This window comes from Orcinus orca, chromosome 8, assembly GCF_937001465.1.
Source record: "Orcinus orca chromosome 8, mOrcOrc1.1, whole genome shotgun sequence".
NCBI lineage: Eukaryota > Metazoa > Chordata > Mammalia > Artiodactyla > Delphinidae > Orcinus > Orcinus orca.
In genome coordinates this window covers 23,019,291-23,041,455 of record NC_064566.1, presented here as the reverse complement: position 1 = coordinate 23,041,455, position 22,165 = coordinate 23,019,291, and the positions used below count along the sequence as shown (strand labels likewise).

The 22,165-nt window shown below is 41.6% G+C and overlaps 1 protein-coding gene across 7 annotated transcripts in view; it reads left to right on the top strand.

Annotated features, from left to right (window-relative positions):
- Window positions 1-17,693: 17,693 nt before the first annotated feature.
- The window catches only part of TRIM44 (tripartite motif containing 44), a 119,087-nt gene continuing 114,615 nt past the window's right edge, over window positions 17,694-22,165 (top strand). For 6 of the 7 annotated variants that reach the window (XR_007478607.1, XR_007478605.1, XR_007478606.1 and 3 more), the window contains exon 1: window positions 17,696-18,742. Coding sequence is in view for 4 of the 7 variants with exons in the window: in XM_033410758.2 (XP_033266649.1) it covers window positions 18,071-18,742 (672 nt within the window). In the remaining 3 variants the exon portion in view is untranslated. Of the gene's footprint in view, window positions 18,743-22,165 lie in introns of all 7 variants that reach the window. The other variant, XM_004264012.4, reaches the window with a different exon arrangement.

Here is a 22,165-nt window from a genome sequence, read left to right as displayed (position 1 = left end):
CCCAACTGTTTGAAATTGCTCCATTTCTCTCCCTTCAAAGGCAGCCAGTGCTGCTTTGGTTAGGAGGCCCCATCACAATTTCCTTCCAAATCCCTCTTTTCTCAGGCTGCATTGAGGTTATCGCTTCTCTTAGAGGCTCCCGACCCCCATGCCTAACTAGCATCCAGGGCGGATGGCCTGCCGGCAAAAGCAGGTGGGTGTTTAGCAGTGTAGTGTCACATCACGGCCAAGTGCACGTCTGGGCTCTGGAGTGAAAATATCCATTCAGATCCTGGCTCCACCCTTTATAGTGTGAACTTAAGGTAAGTTACTCTCTTTGCCTAACTTTGTTTCTTCCCCTGTAAAGTGCAAATGATAATAGTATCCACCTTATGGGGTTGTCGAGGGAATTAGATGATATGACAAAGACATGCACATAGTGCAGTGCCTGGACCATAGTGAACGCTGCATAAATGTGAGTGTTAATCATTGTCAGTGCCCATTCGTCAGAACTTTACACAGAGCACAAGCAGCCTTATCTCATGTCCAAACTGCACCCCCAGGCCTCCTTTCTGTTTTGTTTTGTTTTCCTTCTCCCAAAGGACTAGAAGCTAAGTACCCCTGGGACTGTTGAGCTGTGGATTCAGGAAAGCTTGGCTCCTAGAGGGAAGAATAGACTCTGTGGGGTGTGTAGTTTCTTTGTTAAGTTTTCTTTCCCCCAACAGCCCTATCTTCCCTCATGTCTCACCAGTGCTCCTGTGGCAGAAAAATTCATTCCCCTTTCTAAATGAATCACAGCTTTAATAAAGCTATTGTATTTGACCACAGGCTTAGGAAATGGTAATATAACATAATAAGAGAAGATCATTAAAGTTCTATAAAGCAAGCTTCCAGCTCGTTCATTTCCAGTGTCCCCGAGCCTTAGATAAAGGATAAACATTTTTTAATAAAAATCTAAATAACAGTAAAACTCACTTTTCATTTCATTTCAAGTATTTTTCCAGTTAAGTATGTGGTGTTTTCTAATTTCTAATTTCCTGTGCAGGTCAGATACACTATAAAAGTTTTTTTTTTTTAAGTTTTTTTAAAAGTTTTCAGGGCACTTTCCTGACTGCAATTCCAGCACACAGTAATTCCAACACGGTAAGGTTGTCAGAGAAGTTAGCCAAGAATGATTAAAATTCTGGAGACTGATTCGTAAGTGAACAAGAACAAATGAGTACTGGGGGTAAAAGCACTTATTGGAGAGCTAACTGGGTAAGCAGCTCAGAAAGACTGAGAAAAAGCAGACATTAATTATATGATGCAAAGGGTTATGGTTGCAGAATTTTTTTATAAAGGAAAAGAGAGGCTTCCCCCCGCCCCACCCTTTTTGCTTGTATGAAAAGCAGCCATTAAGGGCATAAGCACTGAAGTCCCAGACAGATACTCGAGTCTTATCTCTGCCATTTGCTAGTTGGGTGCCCTTGGACAAGGAGCTAAACTTCTATGATCCTCAACTGTCTTGTCTGCAAATGGCAATAATAGAAACCTAATTGTTCATAAGATGATCATGTGAAATCAAAAAGGGTAGTGCACGTAATGCACTTAGCACAATGTTTAGCACATAAAAAATTGTATAGTTCATTATAAATGTTTGCGGAGATATTTTTTAATAGTACCATATTTTGAACAATGAAAAACTTTCAAAAGAATTATCCAAAGGGAATTTACTTAAAATATTTTAAAACAATCTGAGTTAAAACATAAGAAACCTAAATCGTGAATAAATCTGGGGGTGGATTAGCAAACTGGAATTTGACACTTCATCAACATCATTATAAAAAAATTTTTTCACTCTACATGGACTCCCAAGATGCACATTTTCCCACATTTTTTTTTTCTTTTTCCCACATTTTGACATCTCTCGATCGGGGAGTCTTAACAATTCCTAACATGTTTTCTTTCTCCATGAGTTATGAAATGATGGTGCATATTCCAGTTGATGGCATCTAAGATTTGACGAAATATGGTCTTAAACATTAAGCTTCCTGGTGCTCTGTTCTAAGTAAGCCCAGACAGTTCTAGCTACCAAATAATTTATAATGTGAGGTGCACAGTGTACAAAGAACACTGAAACAACTAAGTCAACACTGCACAGAAACAGGGAGGATTTGTGGTTCTTCGCTGGCAAAAAATTAATTAATTTTTTAAAATTCCATTTCACCTTATACTTATTGATGAAATTTCTTAAACTAATTAATACTTTAATTTACCTTAATTAAATTTCTTAATTTAACTAATGCTTAATTTCTATGAGCCTTGATTTTCTCCTCTATGAAAGGGACGTAACAACATCTCTTGGAAGGTTGTGGTGAGGGTTGAAGACATTGGTGCTTGGCACATAGAAGGAGTGGCTTTCATGCCTCCTGTCCCCTTCTCCTAGCCCTCCTGCCAAAACTGATGTCTCTCTTCTCCCTGAGCCCGCCCCTCACAGAGGAGCCAGACCTGTCTAACCCCAAGACTTCCGTCCTAAATGGACTTCCAAACATCTACTGTCTCAGCTTTTATTCCAATTAGCAACCCATATTCCACTGCTACTTTCCCTCTTCATAGGTCTCTGTTCCACACAGCTGCCTTGACTCACATCTCCTAAATCTCATTGGTAAATCCCATGCTTGTTACCAAATAGGATTTCATAAAACCCTGGGTGCGGCAGAATAGGCACCCCATATGCTCCGTAAGGGTAGAGCCATGACTTTCTCATTCATTGCTGAGTCCATGGTAGCAACTACAGGAAGACGTAGAGGAAAAGCTTAGTAGACGTTTTCACTGGCTAAAGTTAAGGTGTCAATAGGGCTGCATTCCTTTTTGAAGGCTCCAGGGGAGGACTTGCTTCCTGGCCTTTTCCAACTTCTAGAGGCCGCCCACATCCCTTGGCTCAGAGCCCATTCCTCCATCTTCAAAGCCAGAAAAAGCAGATTGAGTCCTTCTTACATCACATCACTTTGACTAACTCCTCTGCCTCTCTCTTCTATTTTTAAGAACGCTTGTGATTACATTGGACCCACCTGGATCATCCAGGTTAATCTTTCTATTGTAAGGACACCTGATTAGCAATCTTAGTTCCATCTGTGACCTTCCCCTTTGCCATGAAACACGACATATTCACAGGTTCTGAGGTTTGGGACATGGTCATCTTCATGGAGTCATTACTCTGCCTATCTTACTAGGTTAGATTTTTCATTTTAAAAAAATTTGTAAGTGCCTATGGGCCAGGCATTATGCTGACTAAGCAATTTGCGGGCATTTTTTCTGCTTTTAGCCTCACAATAACGCTAGGAGGCAGGAATCATTATAGTTCTAATTTTAAACATGCCGAAGCTAAAGAACACAGAAGTTTGAAAGACCTGTCCAAAGTCACAGATCTAATCAGTAGCAGAGCTGGATTTGAAGTCAGGGCCAGGCCCATTCCCAAGGCCTAATGGCTAGACAATATAACTACAGGTGGTAGAAAATATATCTATAGGAGTGAATGAGCTTGGATGAAGAACAGAGATTTAAGACTAAAGTTCCAGAGAGTGCCCTCAAGTCAAAGTGGTAGCTTGGTGGATGGTTTCATAATGATTATCCACACTTCCTCAGGTAGGAGTTTTTCCTTGCAAATGGAAAAGTCCCATCAGGACAGCTTATTCCAAAAAGGGTGGGTCAAATAAACTGAAAAATGCACGATTTAGGGCTTCAGGCATGGCTGGATCCAGGACTCAAATGATTTTACCAAGATCAGTTTTCCTTTCTTCTCTTGAGTCTGCCTCTCTGAGTTGACTCTTCAAGTCAGTGAGATGGTAACAAAACAGCCATGGCAACTCTAGCTGCTGTAGCCTGTCAGCGTTTAAGTCCAGCAAGAAACGAATGAATTCCTCTTTCCAAAAGTCCCAAGGAAAACTGCATTGCCCCTCATTGGCTGTGGCAGAGTCGCTGGCCCATCTTTGAAGTAACCACTGTGGTCAGGTGAATGCATGTGCTGATTGCTTAGTTATGGGTTATGTGTTCCTTTCTGGAGTTAGGGGTGGAGTAGGCATCACTAGAACCGTATAGACTAAGAGGAGTGGGGGAGGGACGCTTTTGACTCTAGGTAACAGACTCGCTTATTTATAGGGGCTTGTTATTTCACATAACAAGAAATCCAGGGTGGGCAGTTCTGTGTTGGATAAATCTGAAGTTTAATAATGTCGGGGGTCTGGTTCCTTTGGGTTTACCCTCAGGATCACAAGGTAGCTTCCACAGCTGGTTCCACACAACAAAATCCTAAAGTAGGAAGGAAGGGACAGAGCTTTCTTCTTATGAGTCTCTTTCTTTTGTTCAAGGAAAATCTTTTCAAGAAGCCCCCTCATGAGACTTGACTTGATGTGTCATCAGCCAGCACTAGGTCATATGTTTAGCTCTAAGAAAGTTCATGTCCCCGGACTGAGGACACTAACATCTAAATAACTAGAAAAATCAGGGTTCTACTAGCAAGGAAAAATGGGGGGTGGCAAGTGGGTTGTAACCAGCTGTGTCTGCACCAGGTTCCTGGAGAGAAACTGAGGCATTTGGTTACCAGGAGGAGGCTGAGAAGACATCAGGTAGCAAAAATGCTGGATTTCTACTAGGGCTAAACCGAGAGCAGGGAAGGTTTTAAATCCTGGAGCACACTAGGAGCTCACTGGGGAATTCAGAGAGTCCATAAACCAAACTGAGAGGTAGGACTGCCTCTGAGCTTTAGGTTACAATATGGACTGTCAGAACCAGCATGCAATGTAGGGATTGCAGTGATTGCTTTGAAAAACAGTCACAGCATCCCTCTCATCCTGCATGCTCTTTTTTTTTTTTTAACATCTTTATTGGGGTATAATTGCTTTACAATGGTGTGTTAGTTTCTGCTTTATAACAAAGTGAGTCAGCTATATATACATACATCCCCATATCTCTTCCCTCTTGCGTCTCTCTCCCACCCTCCCTATCCCACCCCTCCAGGCGGTCACAAAGCACCGAGCTGATCTCCCTGTGCTATGCGGCTGCTTCCCACTAGCTATCTACTTTACCTGGTAGTGTATGTATGTCCATGCCACTCTCTCACTTTGTCACAGCTTACCCTTCCCCCTCCCCGTATCCTCAAGTCCATTCTCTAGTAGGTCTGTGGCTTTATTCCCGCCTTGCCCCTAGGTTCTTCATGACCTTTTTTAAAATTTTCTTAGATTCCATATGTATGTGTTAGCATACGGTATTTGTTTTTCCTTTCTGACTTACTTCACTCTGTATGACAGACTCTAGGTCCATCCACCTCACTGCAAATAACTCAATTTTGCTTCTTTTCATGGCTGAGCAATATTCCATTGTATATATGTGCCACATCTTCTTTATCCATTCATCTGTTGATGGACACTTAGGTTGCTTCCATCTCCTGGCTATTGTAAATAGAGCTGCAATGAAAATTGTGGTACATGACTCTTTTTGAATTATGGTTTTCTCAAGGTATATGCCCAGTAGTGGGATTGCTGGGTTGTATGGTAGTTCTATTTTTAGTTTTTTAAGGAACCTCCATACTGTTCTCCATAGTGGCTGTATCAATTTACATTCCCACCAGCAGTGCAAGAGGGTTCCCTTTTCTCCACACCCTCTCCAGCATTTATTGTTTCTAGACTTTTTGATGATGGCCATTCTGACCGGTGTGAGGTGATATCTCATTGTAGTTTTGAGTTGCATTTCTCTAATGATTAGTGATGTTGAGCATCCTTTCATGTGTTTGTTGGCAGTCTGTATATCTTCTTTGGAGAAATGTCTATTTAGGTCTTCTGCCCATTTTCGGATTGGATTGTTTGTTTTTCTGATATTGAGCAGCATGAGCCTGCATGCCCCTTTATAATGTGACTTTGAAAGTCTTTAGGAGGTAAAGTCTCTTCCCCTCCCCAGAGGCTTGGCTGGCCTCTGACTTTCTCTGACAAACATTCTACAGTGGAAGTAACACTGACCTCTGACCTAAGAAACTTTGAAGCTTCCGTTTTTGCCTTCTTGGAAACTAGTTGCCATGCAAAGAGGTCTCGGTGCTCCTGCTGGAGAGGCCGCATAGAGAGAGAACAGTCCCAGAGGGTGAGTTCACTGAAGCTGGCAAATACAGATGCCAAGCACATGGGAATATTCTGGATAATCCAGCCACAGCTGAGCCCCCAGCTGAAAGCAGCTGCAAGAGTGAGCCCAGCCAACAGCACACAGAGCAGAAGACCACCCGGCTGAGCCCAAAGAATTCACAAGTTCCTGAGCAATAATGAGTCATTGTTAGTTTAAGCCACTAAGTTTTGGGGTGGTGTGTGACAGAGCAACAGGTAATTGAAACAGGAATCATCTTTGGTTCACTTATTTCACAGAGGAGACTGAAAGACCAAAGTGAAATGACTTACTCAGAGACACATAGTTCCATAGGGGCAGAGGCACAGCAAGAACTGGGATCTCTGCATTCTCAGCCCACTGCTCCGATCATCAAACCTGACATAACTGTTTTCATACAGATGAAACGAGTGCTTTTGCAACTTTAGCCGATGTGCATATAATGCAATAGCTTGCACTGAGAGAGCGTTTATTATGTGCTTGGCACAGGGCTAAATGCATTATCTCATTTAATCCTCACAGGGAGCCTCTAAAGCAGGTCTGATGTAGCCCCTTATTTTACAAGTAAGATAACTGAGGTTAAAGAGATTAAGTAACTTGCTCACAGCCACCCAGCTAAGTAGGTGATGGAGTTAGGATTCAAATCTAGATCTGTCAGATTCTAAAATGCTTGCTCTTTTAATCATCATGGTACACAGCTTCCACTGACTCACAAGGGCGTTTTCCCAACGAATCAAGTTTTTCTTTCTTGCATGATGCAGTGGTTCCATTCAGCCCAACTCTGCATCTCATGTCTTAAAGTTGCCTTCGGTTCATTGTGGATTTCAGGATGAAGCCGGAGAAGACACGCCTGGCTCATTTAACACTTTATCCTTGTTGAGCATTTGCTCGGAGTCACAAGGACTCAAGGAGGGAAAGAAAAATGTCTTGAGTTTTTAACCCTCACAAGAGTTATGTTCAAGGCACTTCCCATCCAACACCTACACACTGTACACTCCTCTCAGGATTCCTGGGCTCTTCTCACCCTTAAATTACCTTGTGAAGGGAACGATGAGAATGTAGCATTGTGGTGTAGCAAGTTTCTATGAGTCTTGCTGAGCAGGAGAGAGAAAATAAGGAAAAGAAGAGGAAAGGGAAACAAGGGAGAAGCAGGAAGGAAGCTGGACAAATGAAGGGTAAAATACTGATCTTCTATTTTTGGACTAGAAACCTAAGGTTGCCTCCCTTGGTCATCTTATTAGGATGACTACTTCTCAGTTTACCCAGGACGGTTCTGGTCCATGCCTAGTGTCCTGGCATAATTGTCAATAATACTCCATTTCACTCCCAAGGTGTCCCAGTTTGGATGATAAATCATATGGTGACCCCTCAACCATGTTTCACTCCCAGTCAACCACTTCAGGTTTCCTGGAAGAGAACTAGGTACAGGATGCTATGAAGGGTGCTGAGGACCCTAGGATCATGAGACGCAGCCCCTGACCTCAAGGAACCCCTTTCTGATATATGAAACACAGTAACAGAGGCACTGCTGGTTGCAGGGGTAGGCAGAATCTGAAGTATGAGATGAGGGAAAAGCAAGTGCAAAGGCATGGAAGCGTGGAAAGCGTGGTATGGTTTCGGAAATATAGTAACCAAGCCCTCCTAATGGCCAAATGTAAGGCAAATTCTCCCCCAAGTTATTTTTCAGAAAAGAGTCATATTTTATTTCTCCCAAAGTTTATTGCTTCATGAGATGATCTTTGTTACTTTATCTTTTTGTTTTATATTATTTTAAAGTGTAATTGACTTACACTGTTATATTAATTTCAGTTATGCAACATAGTGATTCAATATTTTTATATGGGGCTTCCCTGGTGGCGCAGTGGTTGAGAGTCTGCCTGCCAATGCAGGGGACACGGGTTCGTGCCCCGGTCCGGGAAGATCCCACATGCCGCGGAGTGGCTGGGCCCGTGAGCCATGGCTGCTGAGCCTGCGCGTCCGGAGCCCGTGCTCCGCAACGGGAGAGACCACGACAGTGAGAGGCCCACGTACCGCAAAAAAGTATATATATATATATATTTTTTCATACATTACGAAATGATCACCACGATAAGTCTAGTTACCATCTGTCAACATACAAAGGCCTTACAATATTATTGGCTATATTCTTTATGGTGTACCTTACATCCCCGATGGTTACTTTATTTCGACTAAAATAAATTACCATTTGGGGAAGAAGATGACATTAGAGAGAGAGAGGTTTAAAGATTTAATGTATGCTTAGTATTATTTTTTTGCCTGGGTTATGTCCTCAAAATTGTTCATGGTACATGTCATTATAAACTGGTCTTTTAAAGACCATTTTAAAAATAGCACATGGCTAAATCATGGAGAATACATATACACACCTATAGGAGAAGTTTTGACATGTCCTATTATTATATAAAGGGGTATGGGTATGTGTGGCTTGCGATAAAAATTCCAGTGGCAGCATCACTCACAGCTTCTAAAAGTTCTGTGTTACAAATAACATCCAAAACTGTAAAGATGATATACGCTGAAAATTTGCATTCTGTGGCTCAAAAATGGGTATAGCAATGATGAAGACAAACACTGTTGTCAGAGCTGTCAATGTAGAGTTAGAATTTAATTATTTCATGAAACTTGAAAGACAAAAGGAATCAACATTTCTACTATATTAATATTTCATTTAAGATATGTTTAAATTAATATGTTAAATATAATAAGTAGACATTAAAAATTTTCAGCTATATCCCCAAACATGTGTACATTCAAGTTGGCCATTAGAGCTTTTTTGGGTGATCCTCTCATGAGAAATGGGGGAATTGCTTTACATTTGGTGTTACCTGAGGTTTAGCACATACAGTGCTTTGTTCTACTGGGGATCAGCCTGTAGAGCTGGGGGAGTAGCAGGAGATGAAGTTAGAGAGGTAAGCATGTGTTGGAATCAGGGAAGACCCAGGGTATCCCACACCAAGTCTGCAGCAGCCAATGGAAATCTACTGATGGAGATTCATAAGAGCAGTATATCTTAATTAAATTTGCATTTTGGAAGAATAATTTTGGTGGCAGCGTAGAAGAGGAACAAGAAATGTAGATATGTCAACTTATGATAGAAATACAAGTGCACTGATAGTAGCAATCTTATCAGTTTTGTTTTGTGGTTGCATCCTCAGAGCCTAGAAGAGTGCCTGACCCATGGAAAGCAAGCAAAGCTTATTACCTGAATGAATGAATGGCCCATTCTGAAACTGCCTGTTCTCACCCCTCATTTCACCCTCATCAGAAGAAGCTACCTCAAGAGTTTTCAGGATAGCTCTACTACTTTCGACTGTGTATATGGCCCCCTGGTTTATCTGTCTGTCCTGAACTAAAGCCTCTTCTTTCAACCAATTCTACTCCTCTAATGTCTTGTCATTATAGTCTGAATAAGGACTATGGCAATGTACTACCTTAGAACTTTTTTGAAAAGGCACAACTTTTTTTTAACGTCTTCATTGAAGTATAATTGCTTTACAATGGTGTGTTAGTTTCTGCTGTATAAAAAAGTGAATCAGCTATATGTATACATATATCCCCATATCCCCTCTCTCTTGCGTCTCCCTCCCACCCTGCCTATCCCACCCCTTGAGGTGGTCACAAAGCACCGAGCTGATCTCCCTGTGCTATGCAGCTCCTTCCCACTAGCTATCTATTTTACATGTGGTAGTGTATATATATCCATGCCACTCTCTCACTTCGTCCCAGCTTACCCTTCCCCCTCCCCATGTCCTCAAGTCCATTCTCTGTGTATTTATTACTGTCCTGCTCCTAGGTTCATCAGAAACATTTTTGTTTTTTTTAGATTCCATATATATGTGTTAGCATACAGTATTTGTTTTTCTCTTTCTGACTTACTTCACTCTGTATGACAGACTCTAGGACCATCCACCTCACTACAAACAAATCAATTTTGTTTCTGTTTATGGCTGAGTAATATTCCATTGTATATATGTGCCACATCTTCTTTACCTATTCATCTGTCGATGGACACTTAGGTTGCTTCCATGTGCTGGCTATTGTAAATAGTGCTGCAATGAACATTGGGGTGCATGTCTCTTTTTGAATTATGGTTTTCTCAGGGTATATGGAAAAGGCACCACTTTTAGGGAGCACACTTAGAGGGAATAAGTCACCTGTTACCTGCCCCTCACCCTCTGCTCTTAATCACTTTATTATGGTACCTCCCATAATATCAATTTCTCTATTCATGGGTAGGATTATAATTGAGTCAGGATATTGAGAAAACTGCCTCACGCTAAAGAAAAAAATAAAGTTGGATCTCTACCTCAAACTGTATACAAAGGTGACCTCCAGATGGGGTTTAATGTGAAAAGCAAAACCATAAAGATAAAAGAGGAAGGTGTTGGAGTTAAGGTGTTATGATCTTGGGGTGGAGCGGTATTTCTTAAGAAGGATGGATCTGACTACATCAAAACATAAGATCTCTATTCAAAATGACACAACTACATACAATGTTCTTGGACAGGTGACAGACTGGGAGAAGATATTGGTTTTAAAACTGACTAGGCTTAATAACTGGAATGTACAAGAAAATACAGCAAAACATTAGGAAAATGGCAGAGAATGCAATCAAAACTAGGCAAAAGCTGAAAATGGGCTCTTCACTATTGAAATAAATTTCTAGGCTCAAGATGGAGCTGCTCCTGTCTGGGGTGCCGTATCAGCAAACCTAAATTTTGTGTTCCTGTAAATGTTCCACTTGACCAGAAACAGACTATATCCAGTCAGCTAATCCCAAAGGCCAAGCCAACTCTATAACTCTATAGTTATTTCCTTGTTCCTTGATCTTTCTAAATAAGGTCAGATATGCAACACCAGCCAATCATGCCCTTTCCACATTGCCACTTCTAATGCTCTATAAAACTCACTCTTGCCCCAAATCCCTCAGGAAGAGTGGTCTACTGCTTATGGGTTGTTTTCCCTTGACTAAAGGACATCACACTCGTTACTAAATTGTTTTAGTTTTGTCATTTGACATCACATAACAAGCTTATAAAGAGCTATTTATCTTTATTAGTAACCCAAGAAATGCAAATATAATACCACAATGAGTTATCACTTTATACCCGTTAGATAGACAAAAATTAGAAATTCAGATAATACCAAATGTCAAGGAGTGGTATCCAAGACTTTAACAATCGCAACACTCAGTAAAAAAAGAAAGAAACAGAAAACATTTTTGGGCATCATACATGTAAAGTTTAACACATAAACAAAACAATAGAATACTTAAAAAAATTATATTCAAGGATATTTATCAAACATATTAGAGAGAGATTCTGTGGAAAGAAGTTGGAGGAATGTGAGTGGGATTTGGAGAAAGGAAAAATAAAATTAAATCAAAATGAAATAAAATAACAAAGCTGCCTTACATGGTCTAAAGAGAGGTTATGATCTGAGTAGTATGATTAACTAGCCTATGTACACCCAAGTTCCAAAATAAGTAAGTAAATGGAGAGAGCAAGCCTCAGGGAGATTTTCCCTCATAATCCCTGATTTACAAGGGCAGTGCACCAACTGCTGATATACAAAGTTTTTAATTAGTTACTTTCCACAGGTGACTGCTTTTCCAACTGGATAATGGAAGGCAAATTTAGGGATTTTTCTCACTCCCAAAGAGTACTGATCTTATAGATGATTAAGTGTCTGCCCTCGTTCCCTGCAGCCTACTCAGATGAAAGCCAAGACCACCCCTAAGAAAGCATTTCCAAAGAGAGAAGTTTGAAAAACATAATTCTGCCAAAAAGAATTAGTATCACTCAGGGATCTGGGAGCTTGCTTGAAGACCAGGAAGGAAGTCAGAGATTAACTCACAACTGACTGGATGTTCTTTTAAATAACTCTCTTGGCGTTAGTTTCCACACTATTAAAATGGAGACATCCACTAGCAAGGACTTTGTAGAAAGTATCTGAAGAAAACGGAAAGAAGTATCAATGGGATTTTTTGAATTCTTGGGGTGAAGGAAATGGTGGTTATGAAAATGAGATATTTCTATTATTTGTTGTGGTTACAGGAATTATTTAACACTGTTTAGCAAGTAACATACTAAAGGAATTTAATTAAAATATCTCAATCAGAGCTTACGTGGGATTATCTTTACATATGCTTATTTTTTAAGGGGTGGCGGTGTTTAAAGAATTGTGATATTAACAAGCGGTGGACCATCCACTTATAAGAACTGGGTGAAATGAACATGTTCAGAAGGGTGTCAGGCCAAGGAAGCATTTTGGCGTCCATCTCCAATAGGCTTCTGAGGAACAGAAAGAGGCCCCGCAGTAAAGACTTCATTCTTTCTATTTGGCAGGGTTGGGAGTGGCTAGGGGATATCATTTTCACTGCACTGACTTTAATGGGATAAGATGTTGGCTAATATGATAACAGCATGAGATGAGATTTAGGTGATCTCAGGAGCTTGGGGCAGGGGAATGAAATCAGTCACTAAAGTGACAGTCTAATTACATAAGAATGGGATCTGCTGGGGGGTGCAAATACCTTCCCTAAAGCAGTGTACTTAGAAATTCCACTCTGTTCTCTTTTCAACTTCTAGAGGTTTTTCTGAAATTAAACGTACTATGTTACGAATCTTACTAAGCACGGGTGGTCTCTTTGGAACAGGTGAAAGAGATAGAAATTGATTTCAGAGCTGAAAGGTAAAGATAGGTAAGGTTGTTGGGCTTCCCTGATGGCACAGTGGTTGAGAATCTGCCTGCCAATGCAGGGGATACGGGTTCGAGCCCTAGTCTTGGAGGATCCCACATGCCGCGGAGCAACTAGGCCCGTGAGCCACAACTACTGAGCCTGCGCGTCTGGAGTCTGTGCTCCACAACAAGAGAGGCCACGACAGTGAGAGGCCGGCGCACCGTGATGAAGAGTGGCCCCCGCTCGCCGCAACTAGAGTAAAGCCCTCGCACAGAAACGAAGACCAAACACAGCCTAAAATAAAATAAAATAAATAAATAAAAAATTAAAAAAAAAAAGGTAAGGTAATATGGTAAGATGAGTTTGAATCCAAATTTAGCTACCTTATGGCTGGGTAACATTTAACAAGTTTCTTCACCTCTCTGAACTTCAGCTTCCTCATGTGTATAGAGTTCAAATGTCTAATAAGTTAACAGCTATTGCCCACATAATTAGGAGATACTTATTTACTTTAGGAATACACCATTTATTTCTCAAAGTCCCACATGTACTCACAAAACAGTCTCAAATGCAAACTGCCTTGTTCTCCACAAGCACTGCCTGCTGAGTATCTTAGAGACGCCTTACAGTTGTTGCTAACCACAACAAGAAGACAATGCCAATGCCAAGTGTGGTAGCCCCCAAGGTGATTTAAAGTTTTGGAGTAATGCATTATGCATTAATAGGCAATTAATATATATTTTATTATAAAGAGTGAGGTGCTTCCGTAACAAAAACCTAACCTAAAATGCTGGACTGGTTTGGAATTGGACAGTGGGAGAAGCTGGAAGGACTTGGAGGAGAGTGTTAGTGAAAACCTGAAGAATCTTGAAGAAACTATTAGAATCCTGATGGCTTTTGAGAAAGCTGTAGATAAAGGCTTAAGGGGAAGTGAGGAAAAAGTTATTGGAAACTGGAGAAAAAGGGTCCTTGTGATGTAGTGGCGGGAATTTAGCAACACTGTCACCTATAGTAATGTGGAAAGTAGAAAATTTGCCTAATTAATTGGGTATTCTAGCTAAGTACATTTCCAGGTAGAGTGCTGAAGGTGCTGACTGACGTCTTCTTCCTGATGATAGCAAAATGTGAGAAGAAAGAGATAATATACAGAAGTAATTTTTCAAAAGGATCCAGAGCTTGCTAGACTTGAAAATTCCCATCTTCTTTAGATGGCAAATAATGCTAAAATGAAGAAATGGCTTCCAGTTAAAAATAAACTCTAGGGCGCTGCAAGGAAAACATCATCAGATGATGAAGGTGAGAGTGTGGCTGTAAAACCCTTTGTTCAGATCTCAGAAAGAGCTACAGCAGTGATTCAGAGACTCATTCAGACAAACAATAGGGCTTTAAAGAAGCTTATGAGTGTTGTGCCTCAGCAGTTTCAGCAGAATGACTCTCCAGAGTAGCAAAGAGCTTATCTTGAAGAGATTTGTGGGTATGACTTTTGTCCAATGGAGTGGTGCCCCAATTAGATTCACAGGAGACTCACAAAATTTTTAAATGAATGATATTGGCCAAAACACTGCCAGCACGGACTAAATGGGACAGAGACAGTACAAAATGAAAAGGAGACTTTGGACCCCTAAATTCTACTAACAGGAAACAGACTGACAAATTACATAGCTGCAAACATGGGTATCTTTTCATAGAAAAGGAAGGATGACTCAGAGGGTGGAATCAAGAGCCCAATGGGGGTAAAGTCAAAAGCCATGGAGAGTCATTTCCAGAAAGAAGTAGGATTGAGCCCTAATCAGGGAACTTCTAACATGTGTCCAGCTGGATTTTAGGATTGCTATGGGCCGGTGACTCTTCTATGCCTCCTGTCTTTTCTTCTTTTGAACAGGAGTGTCTGTACCAGTTATCCTAAGCTTGTCCCACTGTTGTATGTTGGGAGGCATTCAGATGAAAAGAATGAGTGTTGAACTATACTTGAGGAGCTGCATATAAGACACTACACCTAGGCGCCTCATCCACACCTGGACCTGATTTAGATGATAAGATTCTGGGCTTTGAGCTGATGATGTAATGAGTTGAGAGTTTTGGGCATCTTGGGAGGAAGTGAATGTATGTTGCATTTGAGAGAGATATGAATCATTGGGGGCCAAAGGGCAGAATATGGTGTCCAGCCTCAAAGATGGCCCTAAAGATCCCCACCTCTTGGTATTCATGTCCTACACAAACAGTCCCCTCCCATACAAAACAGGGCTCATCTCTGTAACTAATAGGTTATGTTGGAAATGATGTTGTGTGACTTCTGAGCTTAGGTCATATAAGACATTGCATCTTCCACCTTGCCCTCTCTTGGATCACTTGCTATGGGAAAATCCAACTGCCATGTCATGAGGATATTCAAGCAGCCCAGTAGAAAATGGTGAGGGGCTTCCCTGGTGGCGCAGTGGTTGAGAGTCCGCCTGCCAATGCAGGGGACATCGGTTCGTGCCCCGGTCCGGGGGATCCCACATGCCGGAGAGCGGCTGGGCCCGTGAGCCATGGCCGCTGAGCCTGCACGTCTGGAGCCTGTGCTCCACAGCGGGAGAGGCCACAACAGTGAGAGGCCCACATACCGCAAAAAAAAAAAAAAAGAAAAGAAAATGGTGAGACCTCTTTGGAACAGCCATGAGAAGGATCCATCTTAGAAGCAAATCTTACATTTCTAGTCAAGTCTTCAAATGACTACAGCCCCAGCCAACAGCTTCACTGAAATCTCTTGAGTGACCCTGAGCTGGACCACCCAGCTAAGACACTCCCACATTCTTGGCTCAGGAATGTGTGAGATAATAAAAGTTCATTGTTTTAAGCTGCTACATTTTGAGGTATTTTTCTATGCAATAATGGATTAATATAACAAGGTTTCTATCTCTGGATACTCCCAAAGTTTCCAATTCCTGTGGAATCAGACCATTCTGATTTTTGTACAGACGGGCACAGAAGGTCCATCTCATGAGTCTGCCATACTCCATCCCCAGAATTTTATGAAGTCCCTTTTTTTTTTTTTTTTTTTTTTTGCATTATGTGGGCCTCTCACTGTTGTGGCCTCTCCCGTTGCGGAGCACAGGCTCCGGATGTGCAGGCTCGGTGGCCATGGCTCACGGGCCCAGCCGCTCCGCGGCATGTGGGATCCTCCCGGACCGGGGCACGAACCCGTGTCCCCTGCATTGGCAGGCGGACTCTCAACCACTGCACCACCAGGGAAGCCCTATGAAGTCCCTTTTTTAATAGTTCCATCAACTTCTGTCTCTTAAGACCCTCTCACCACAGAGGACTCAAAGAAGGTTTGTAAAGTGTTAGATACTGAACTGCATAGTATGATATTTTAACTTTCTGTTAGGTAAAATTAAGAACAAACAATAACAACAATAATGACAACAAAAAGACAATTTCTGGAGAAATGAATTGGAGAAAAATAGAAATGTGGAGGGAACTAGAACAAAACAAACCTTTGGACCTTTCCCCCCACGTTCTATAGAGCTGTCCTGAGGTTAATAAAACAAAACATTTTTTTCAAAATAAAATCTCTGACAAAATCTGCACAGAAATTAAGCATACATTATATGTGGCTATATTAAAAATTATTTTAAATGATTTTTACCCCACTCCATCCCCTGGCATTTTTGTGAAGATCATCTGGAAATCCTAGATCAAAAGTATCTAAGGGACTCAGTGAAAAACACACCATTCCATCCCTTTCCTTCTTCTCAACCACATCTCCGCCTCTCTCTGGACTAGATCAAAATGTTCATTTCCTCTCCCAAGTACAAGTCGAAAGCTCTTCAATGAGCGGTGAGACATATATATGGGGTAGAGGTGCGGAGTTGCTTATACCAGCAGCCAGCCAAAACGTGTCAAAAATGTTTAAAACCTCCTTCAAAGGGTCATTATGTGCACTAAATATAATTCATGCCAATAATAGTTAAAATGTAGTGAATATCTACAAGGCAGGCACCTTTACATTTCATTCACAAAATGGCCCCATGAGGTACGTATTACCATTATTTCCACTTTACATATATATGTACTTTATATATATAAAGTAGAAAACAGAACGATCAGTTAGCTTCTTCATGGTTGCAAAGCCAATAAGTTGTAGTACCAGGATTTGAGGGTCCTTGGGCAGTGGCTCTTCCAAACTTGGGAGCCACAAAAAGATCTAGCCCGATTCTTGGCACTTCAGTATTGGTTAATAAATAACAGTCCCTTTCCTTTCTCTTGGAATCCGATCTGAATCTAGATGGCCTCCTTACATAAAGGATAAGGTCTGCACACTGGAACTCTCACTCCACTAATACTGTCTCTCCCTACCTACCTCCCCTGACATCTCAGCCAAACCCAAGGCAAGCTCTCAAAAAAGGCGCAGAGGTTACGATCCTGGAGGTTCTGAGCCCCTAGGAGAGCAGGAATGCAAATAGACTTTGCAAATAGGCAAAGCATAGAATCGCTTTAGATAGAAAACGTCTGTTTGCTCAACCTGACTCTGATTCCCTGAGCCTGGGAGAGCAAACACAACCCTTCCCCCTGAAAATCCCAAGGGGTCAGGTTCAGTCTGGTAAACAACACTCCGTCCTGGCATCTTGCAGAACAGGCAGCAGAGGGGACTGGGACGGGCAGCAACAAATTGGAAGGAGGGAGGCTGAAATGCACCTGTACACCTGCCTAGTGGCCTTGAAAAGTCAGGTTGGCACCTCCAGGGAGGAAGTGGAGGAGGAGGGGCCCAATTCCCGCCTCCAGAGTGAGCTGGAGTGAATCAGAGACCTCATCCATCCTCTCCCTCCTTCGGGGATGCTGAACCCCTGCGGGAAACGCAGAAAAGGGCCATTGCCACTTTAAATGACTCAGGAAGTGAAAGCGGGCCGCCTGACGGGGACAGGGAAAGTGGAACCGGGGCGGCGCGGGGGCCGGCGGCACCGCGATCTCGCCGGGGCAGCGGGGGGCCGAGCGGGCGGCGCGGCGCAGGGGCCGACGGGGGCGCTGGGCGGCTGCGCCGGAAGTGCCCAGAACGCCGGAGGAAGCACAGCGGCCGCCAGGCTGCCGAGCCGGCGGCGAGGCCCTGTGCTCCTGGGCTGGGTGCGGGCTGCTGGGAACAGGCGTCAGCGGCGCCGAGGCTGCGGGACACGGCGCGGCCAGTCTGCGGGACGGGCCCCAGGTGGAGAGGAGGACGCGAGGAGGCCGCGCCGAGGCCAGGCAGCGAGCTCTGAAGCCCGGAGACCCGGGCCGCGGCACAGCTCCCACATGGCCTCCGGAGGGGGCGCGGCCTTCGAGGAGCTGCCGCCCGACGGCACGTGTGATGAGTGCGAGCCAGACGAGGCTCCGGGAGCCGAGGAAGTGTGCCAGGAATGCGGCTTCTGCTACTGCCGCCGCCACGCGGAGGCGCACGGGCAGAAGTTCCCCAGGCACCACCTGGCCGAGTACGTCCACGGAGCCGCCCAGGCCTGGACCCCGGGAGCCCGGGGGGATGGGGCGGGAGAGGAAGAAGTCGAGGCCCAGGTAGAGAACGAGAAGGCCCTAGAAAGCGAGGCGGGGGAAGAGAGCGAGTCCGAGGAAGACTGTGAGTCCGAAGAAGAGAGTCAGACGGAGGAGGAGAGCGAAGACGAGAGTGAGGAAGACAGTGAGGAAGACAGTGAGGAAGAAATGGAGGATGAGCAAGAGAGCGAAGCAGAGGAAGACAACCAGGAGGAAGGAGAATCGGAAGCGGAGGGAGAAACTGAGGCAGAAAGCGAATTTGACCCAGAAATAGAAATGGAAGCGGAGAGAGTGGCCAAGAGGAAGTGTCCGGACCATGGGCTCGATTTGAGTACCTATTGCCAGGAAGATAAGCAGCTCATCTGTGTCCTGTGCCCAGTCATTGGGGCACATCAGGGCCACCAGCTCTCCACCCTAGACGAAGCCTTCGAAGAACTAAGAGTAAGTATTGGTCATTCAGAGCATAGGCCAGGAGGTCAGGACACCTGGGTTTCAACCCAGGGGGCCTCCCTGTGGCCACATTAACTTTCACCATGTCCCTAAAAAGCTGGTCTGTTCATCTTGTTGGGAGCAGTGATTATTGACTCTTTTTGATTGACGTCCTTTGAGAGTAAGATGAAAGTTCTGGACTCTGACCCTAGAAAAATAAATGTACAAAATCTAGTTTACAATTTCTGGAAAATTATAAGCTTCTGGTCTCCGTATCCCAGGTAAAGCATTCCTTGGGATTTTGACTCCACTTAAGCCTATTCCCACAACATCTTCATTGTTGAGACTGGTTAAGGCTCTTGACAAGGAATTGGTAAACCATGGTTTCACCAGATGGATCCAAGCAGATGGTTCCTCTATAGTGAAAAGACTCCCTAAGGTTGTGGTTTTGATGATAATTTCATGTGTGCCCCTGAGTTCCTTTTAGGTTCTTCATGTTTGGTAGTTGTTTGGAAAGGAGGGTGAGAAGGTGGAGGCAAAATTGGGATGGGAGTGGGTGTTCCCTTGTCCTCTATCTTTTTCAGGAGGGCAGGGCCTTTATCTTGAACCTTGCTGGTCCCCTAGAACAGTGTATGGAAATCTTACAAATATTAATAAATATTTATTGAATTTGCAGATGATATGCTTTTTATTTATATTGTGGATATTTACAATCGGTGAGAGACAGCTGGAGTTAACCAGGCAGGAAAGTTTGAGTGATCAGTTCATTAGTTATTGTTGTCATCATGACATCTTTTGTTTCCTGAAGCAACCTTGCAGTTGCTGGCACTGGGATAACAAATATTTTGATAATGAAAATCCCCTATATTAAGATTTTCCCTTTTTTATTGTAAAATACACACTCAAAGTGTATAAAAACATACGCACAGTCTAACAAATAACTATAAAGCAAATACTAATGTAACCTCCACCCCGATTAAGAAATAGAATATTAGGAGCAATATTGAAGCCCCATGCCCTTTTTATAATTTTCTAGTTATAACCATCTCCCTTCTCCATAGGTCACCATTATCCTGACTTTTGTGGTGATAATATCCTTGCTTATCTTTATACTTTTACCACACATTTATGTATTTCTAAACTTATTTGAACTTGACACGATTGATATTGTATTATTATCATGCATTCTTTTGGGTTTTGCTTTATTTTTTCAACATTGTGTTTCTGAGATTCTTCCAGTGAGTGGTTTGGTTTGTCCATATTCATTGTTGTATAGAATTCCATTTTATAAATATGCCACAAGTTACCTATTCTGTCAAGGGTGAACATTTGATTTCCAGATTCAGGAACTTCTAGTTATTATAAACAGTGTTGCTATAAACATTCTTGTTCATGTCTCCTGCTGCACATCTACATACATTTAAATGGAATATAAACCTAGGAGTGTGATTGTTGGGTCACACACTGTGCATATCTTCAATAATATTAGATGTTGTCAGCTATTTTCCAAAGTGGTTGTACCAATTTGCATTGCCATGAAAAGTGTAAGAGAGTTCCTTTTGCTCAGTATTTTCACCAACACTTGTTATTACAGAATTTTTAGTTTTTGTCAGTCATATGGATATGTAGTGGTATCTTCTTGTGGTTTAAATTTGCATTCCTCTGGTCGCTGATGACTTTGAGTATCTTTTGTATTTCTTCTTTTGTGAAGTACTCATTCAGGTCTTTTGTTCGTTTCATTTGGGTTGTCTTTTTCTCACTAATTTACAGGAGTTTTTATATTTATATTTTTGACTGTGGTTGATATGGGTTACAAATATCTTCTACCCTGTTTTTCCTTTTTCTTTTTTAAAAAATTGTACCTTGAACAGAGAAGTTCTTCATTTTAATGTAGTAGAATTTATCAGTAACTTTCTTTATTATTAGTGCTTTTTGTGTCTCGTTCCACTTAGTATTGATTTTTGGGTAGTGGAGGTAGGGGCTTAGTTTCATTTTTTACCCTGTACAGATAGCCAGTTGCTCTAGCAGCATTTATTGAAAAGCCTATCCTTTCTGTACTGATCTGCTGTGTCACCAGTCATATATCAAGTGCCCATATGTGTATGATGTGTTTCTTGGCTCTTGTATTTTATACCATTGGTCTGTTAGTATATTCCTGTATGAGCTACATGTTTTCTCAGTTACCATAGGTTTGTAACATGTCTTAATATCTGGTAGAGCAAGTCTGTCCACTCTGTTCTTCTAGAAGAGTGTCTCAGCCAGCCTTGGCCTTTTACATTTCCTAGAATCATACCATGAAATTCTGTATTAAGAAAAAAAACAAACCTGCAGGACTTTTTTTTTTTTTTTGTATTGTATTGTATTGAAATTATAAACCAATATATGGAGAATTAATACCATTACAAAATGAAGTCTTCTGATCCATTTATTTAGGTCTTTTTATTGCCTCACAATAAAGTTTTGTAATTTTTTTTTCTGAAAGATCTTGGACATCATTCTGAAATTTATTCCTGGATACTTACAGTTTTATAGTATTGTAAAAAATGTTTTTAATTTTTGTTTTCTAATTGTATATAGGAATATGATAAACTTTCATATATTGATTTTCATATTAAACTGTCTTACATATTCTAATAATCTGTAAATTTATTCTACACACATGATCATATTATTTGCAAGAGGGAAAGCTTTTGTATCTTTTCAGTCCTTATGCCTGTTCGTTTTTTTTTTTTTTCCCTTTGCCTTAATGCTTTGGATAGGACCTCCAGTATAATGTTGAATAGAAGGGATAGTGAATATTTGTGCCTTGTTCTTAATTGAGGGATAATTCATAACATTTCACAAGTGTGCTAGTGGGTTTTTTTCCCACAGATATATTTAATTAGATTAAGAAAGTTCCCTTCTAGTCCCAGTTTAAGAGTTTTTCTTAATATTGAATGGATATTGAATTTTATCAAATGCTTTTTCTGCATCTGTTGCATGTTCGTGTGATTTTACTCTTTTATTAATGTGATGAATTACATTAACTGATATACTTATTAAATTAAATTTAAAAATCAGTATTATGTTCACGTTTCAAAAGCCTCTTTTTAACCTTTGGTAACCACTTTTATTAGTTTTTTGCTTATCGTTCAAGTGTTTGTTTTTTCAGATACAGGTGTGTACATATATATGGTCTTATTTCCATCCCTTCATTAGTATATTTTACAGTTAAAACAACCTGGCATTTCTGGGAGAAACTCAACTTGGTTGTGATGAAGTATCCTTATGTTTTTGAATTTAGTTTATTAATAATTTATGTAGGATTTTTTCATTCATATTTATGGGAGAAGTTAACTTGTAAATTTCCTTTCTTGTAGCGTCCTCATGAGATTTTGCTATCAAGGTTATGTTGGCTTCATAGTATGAGTCAGGAAGTGTTGCTTCTCATGTATT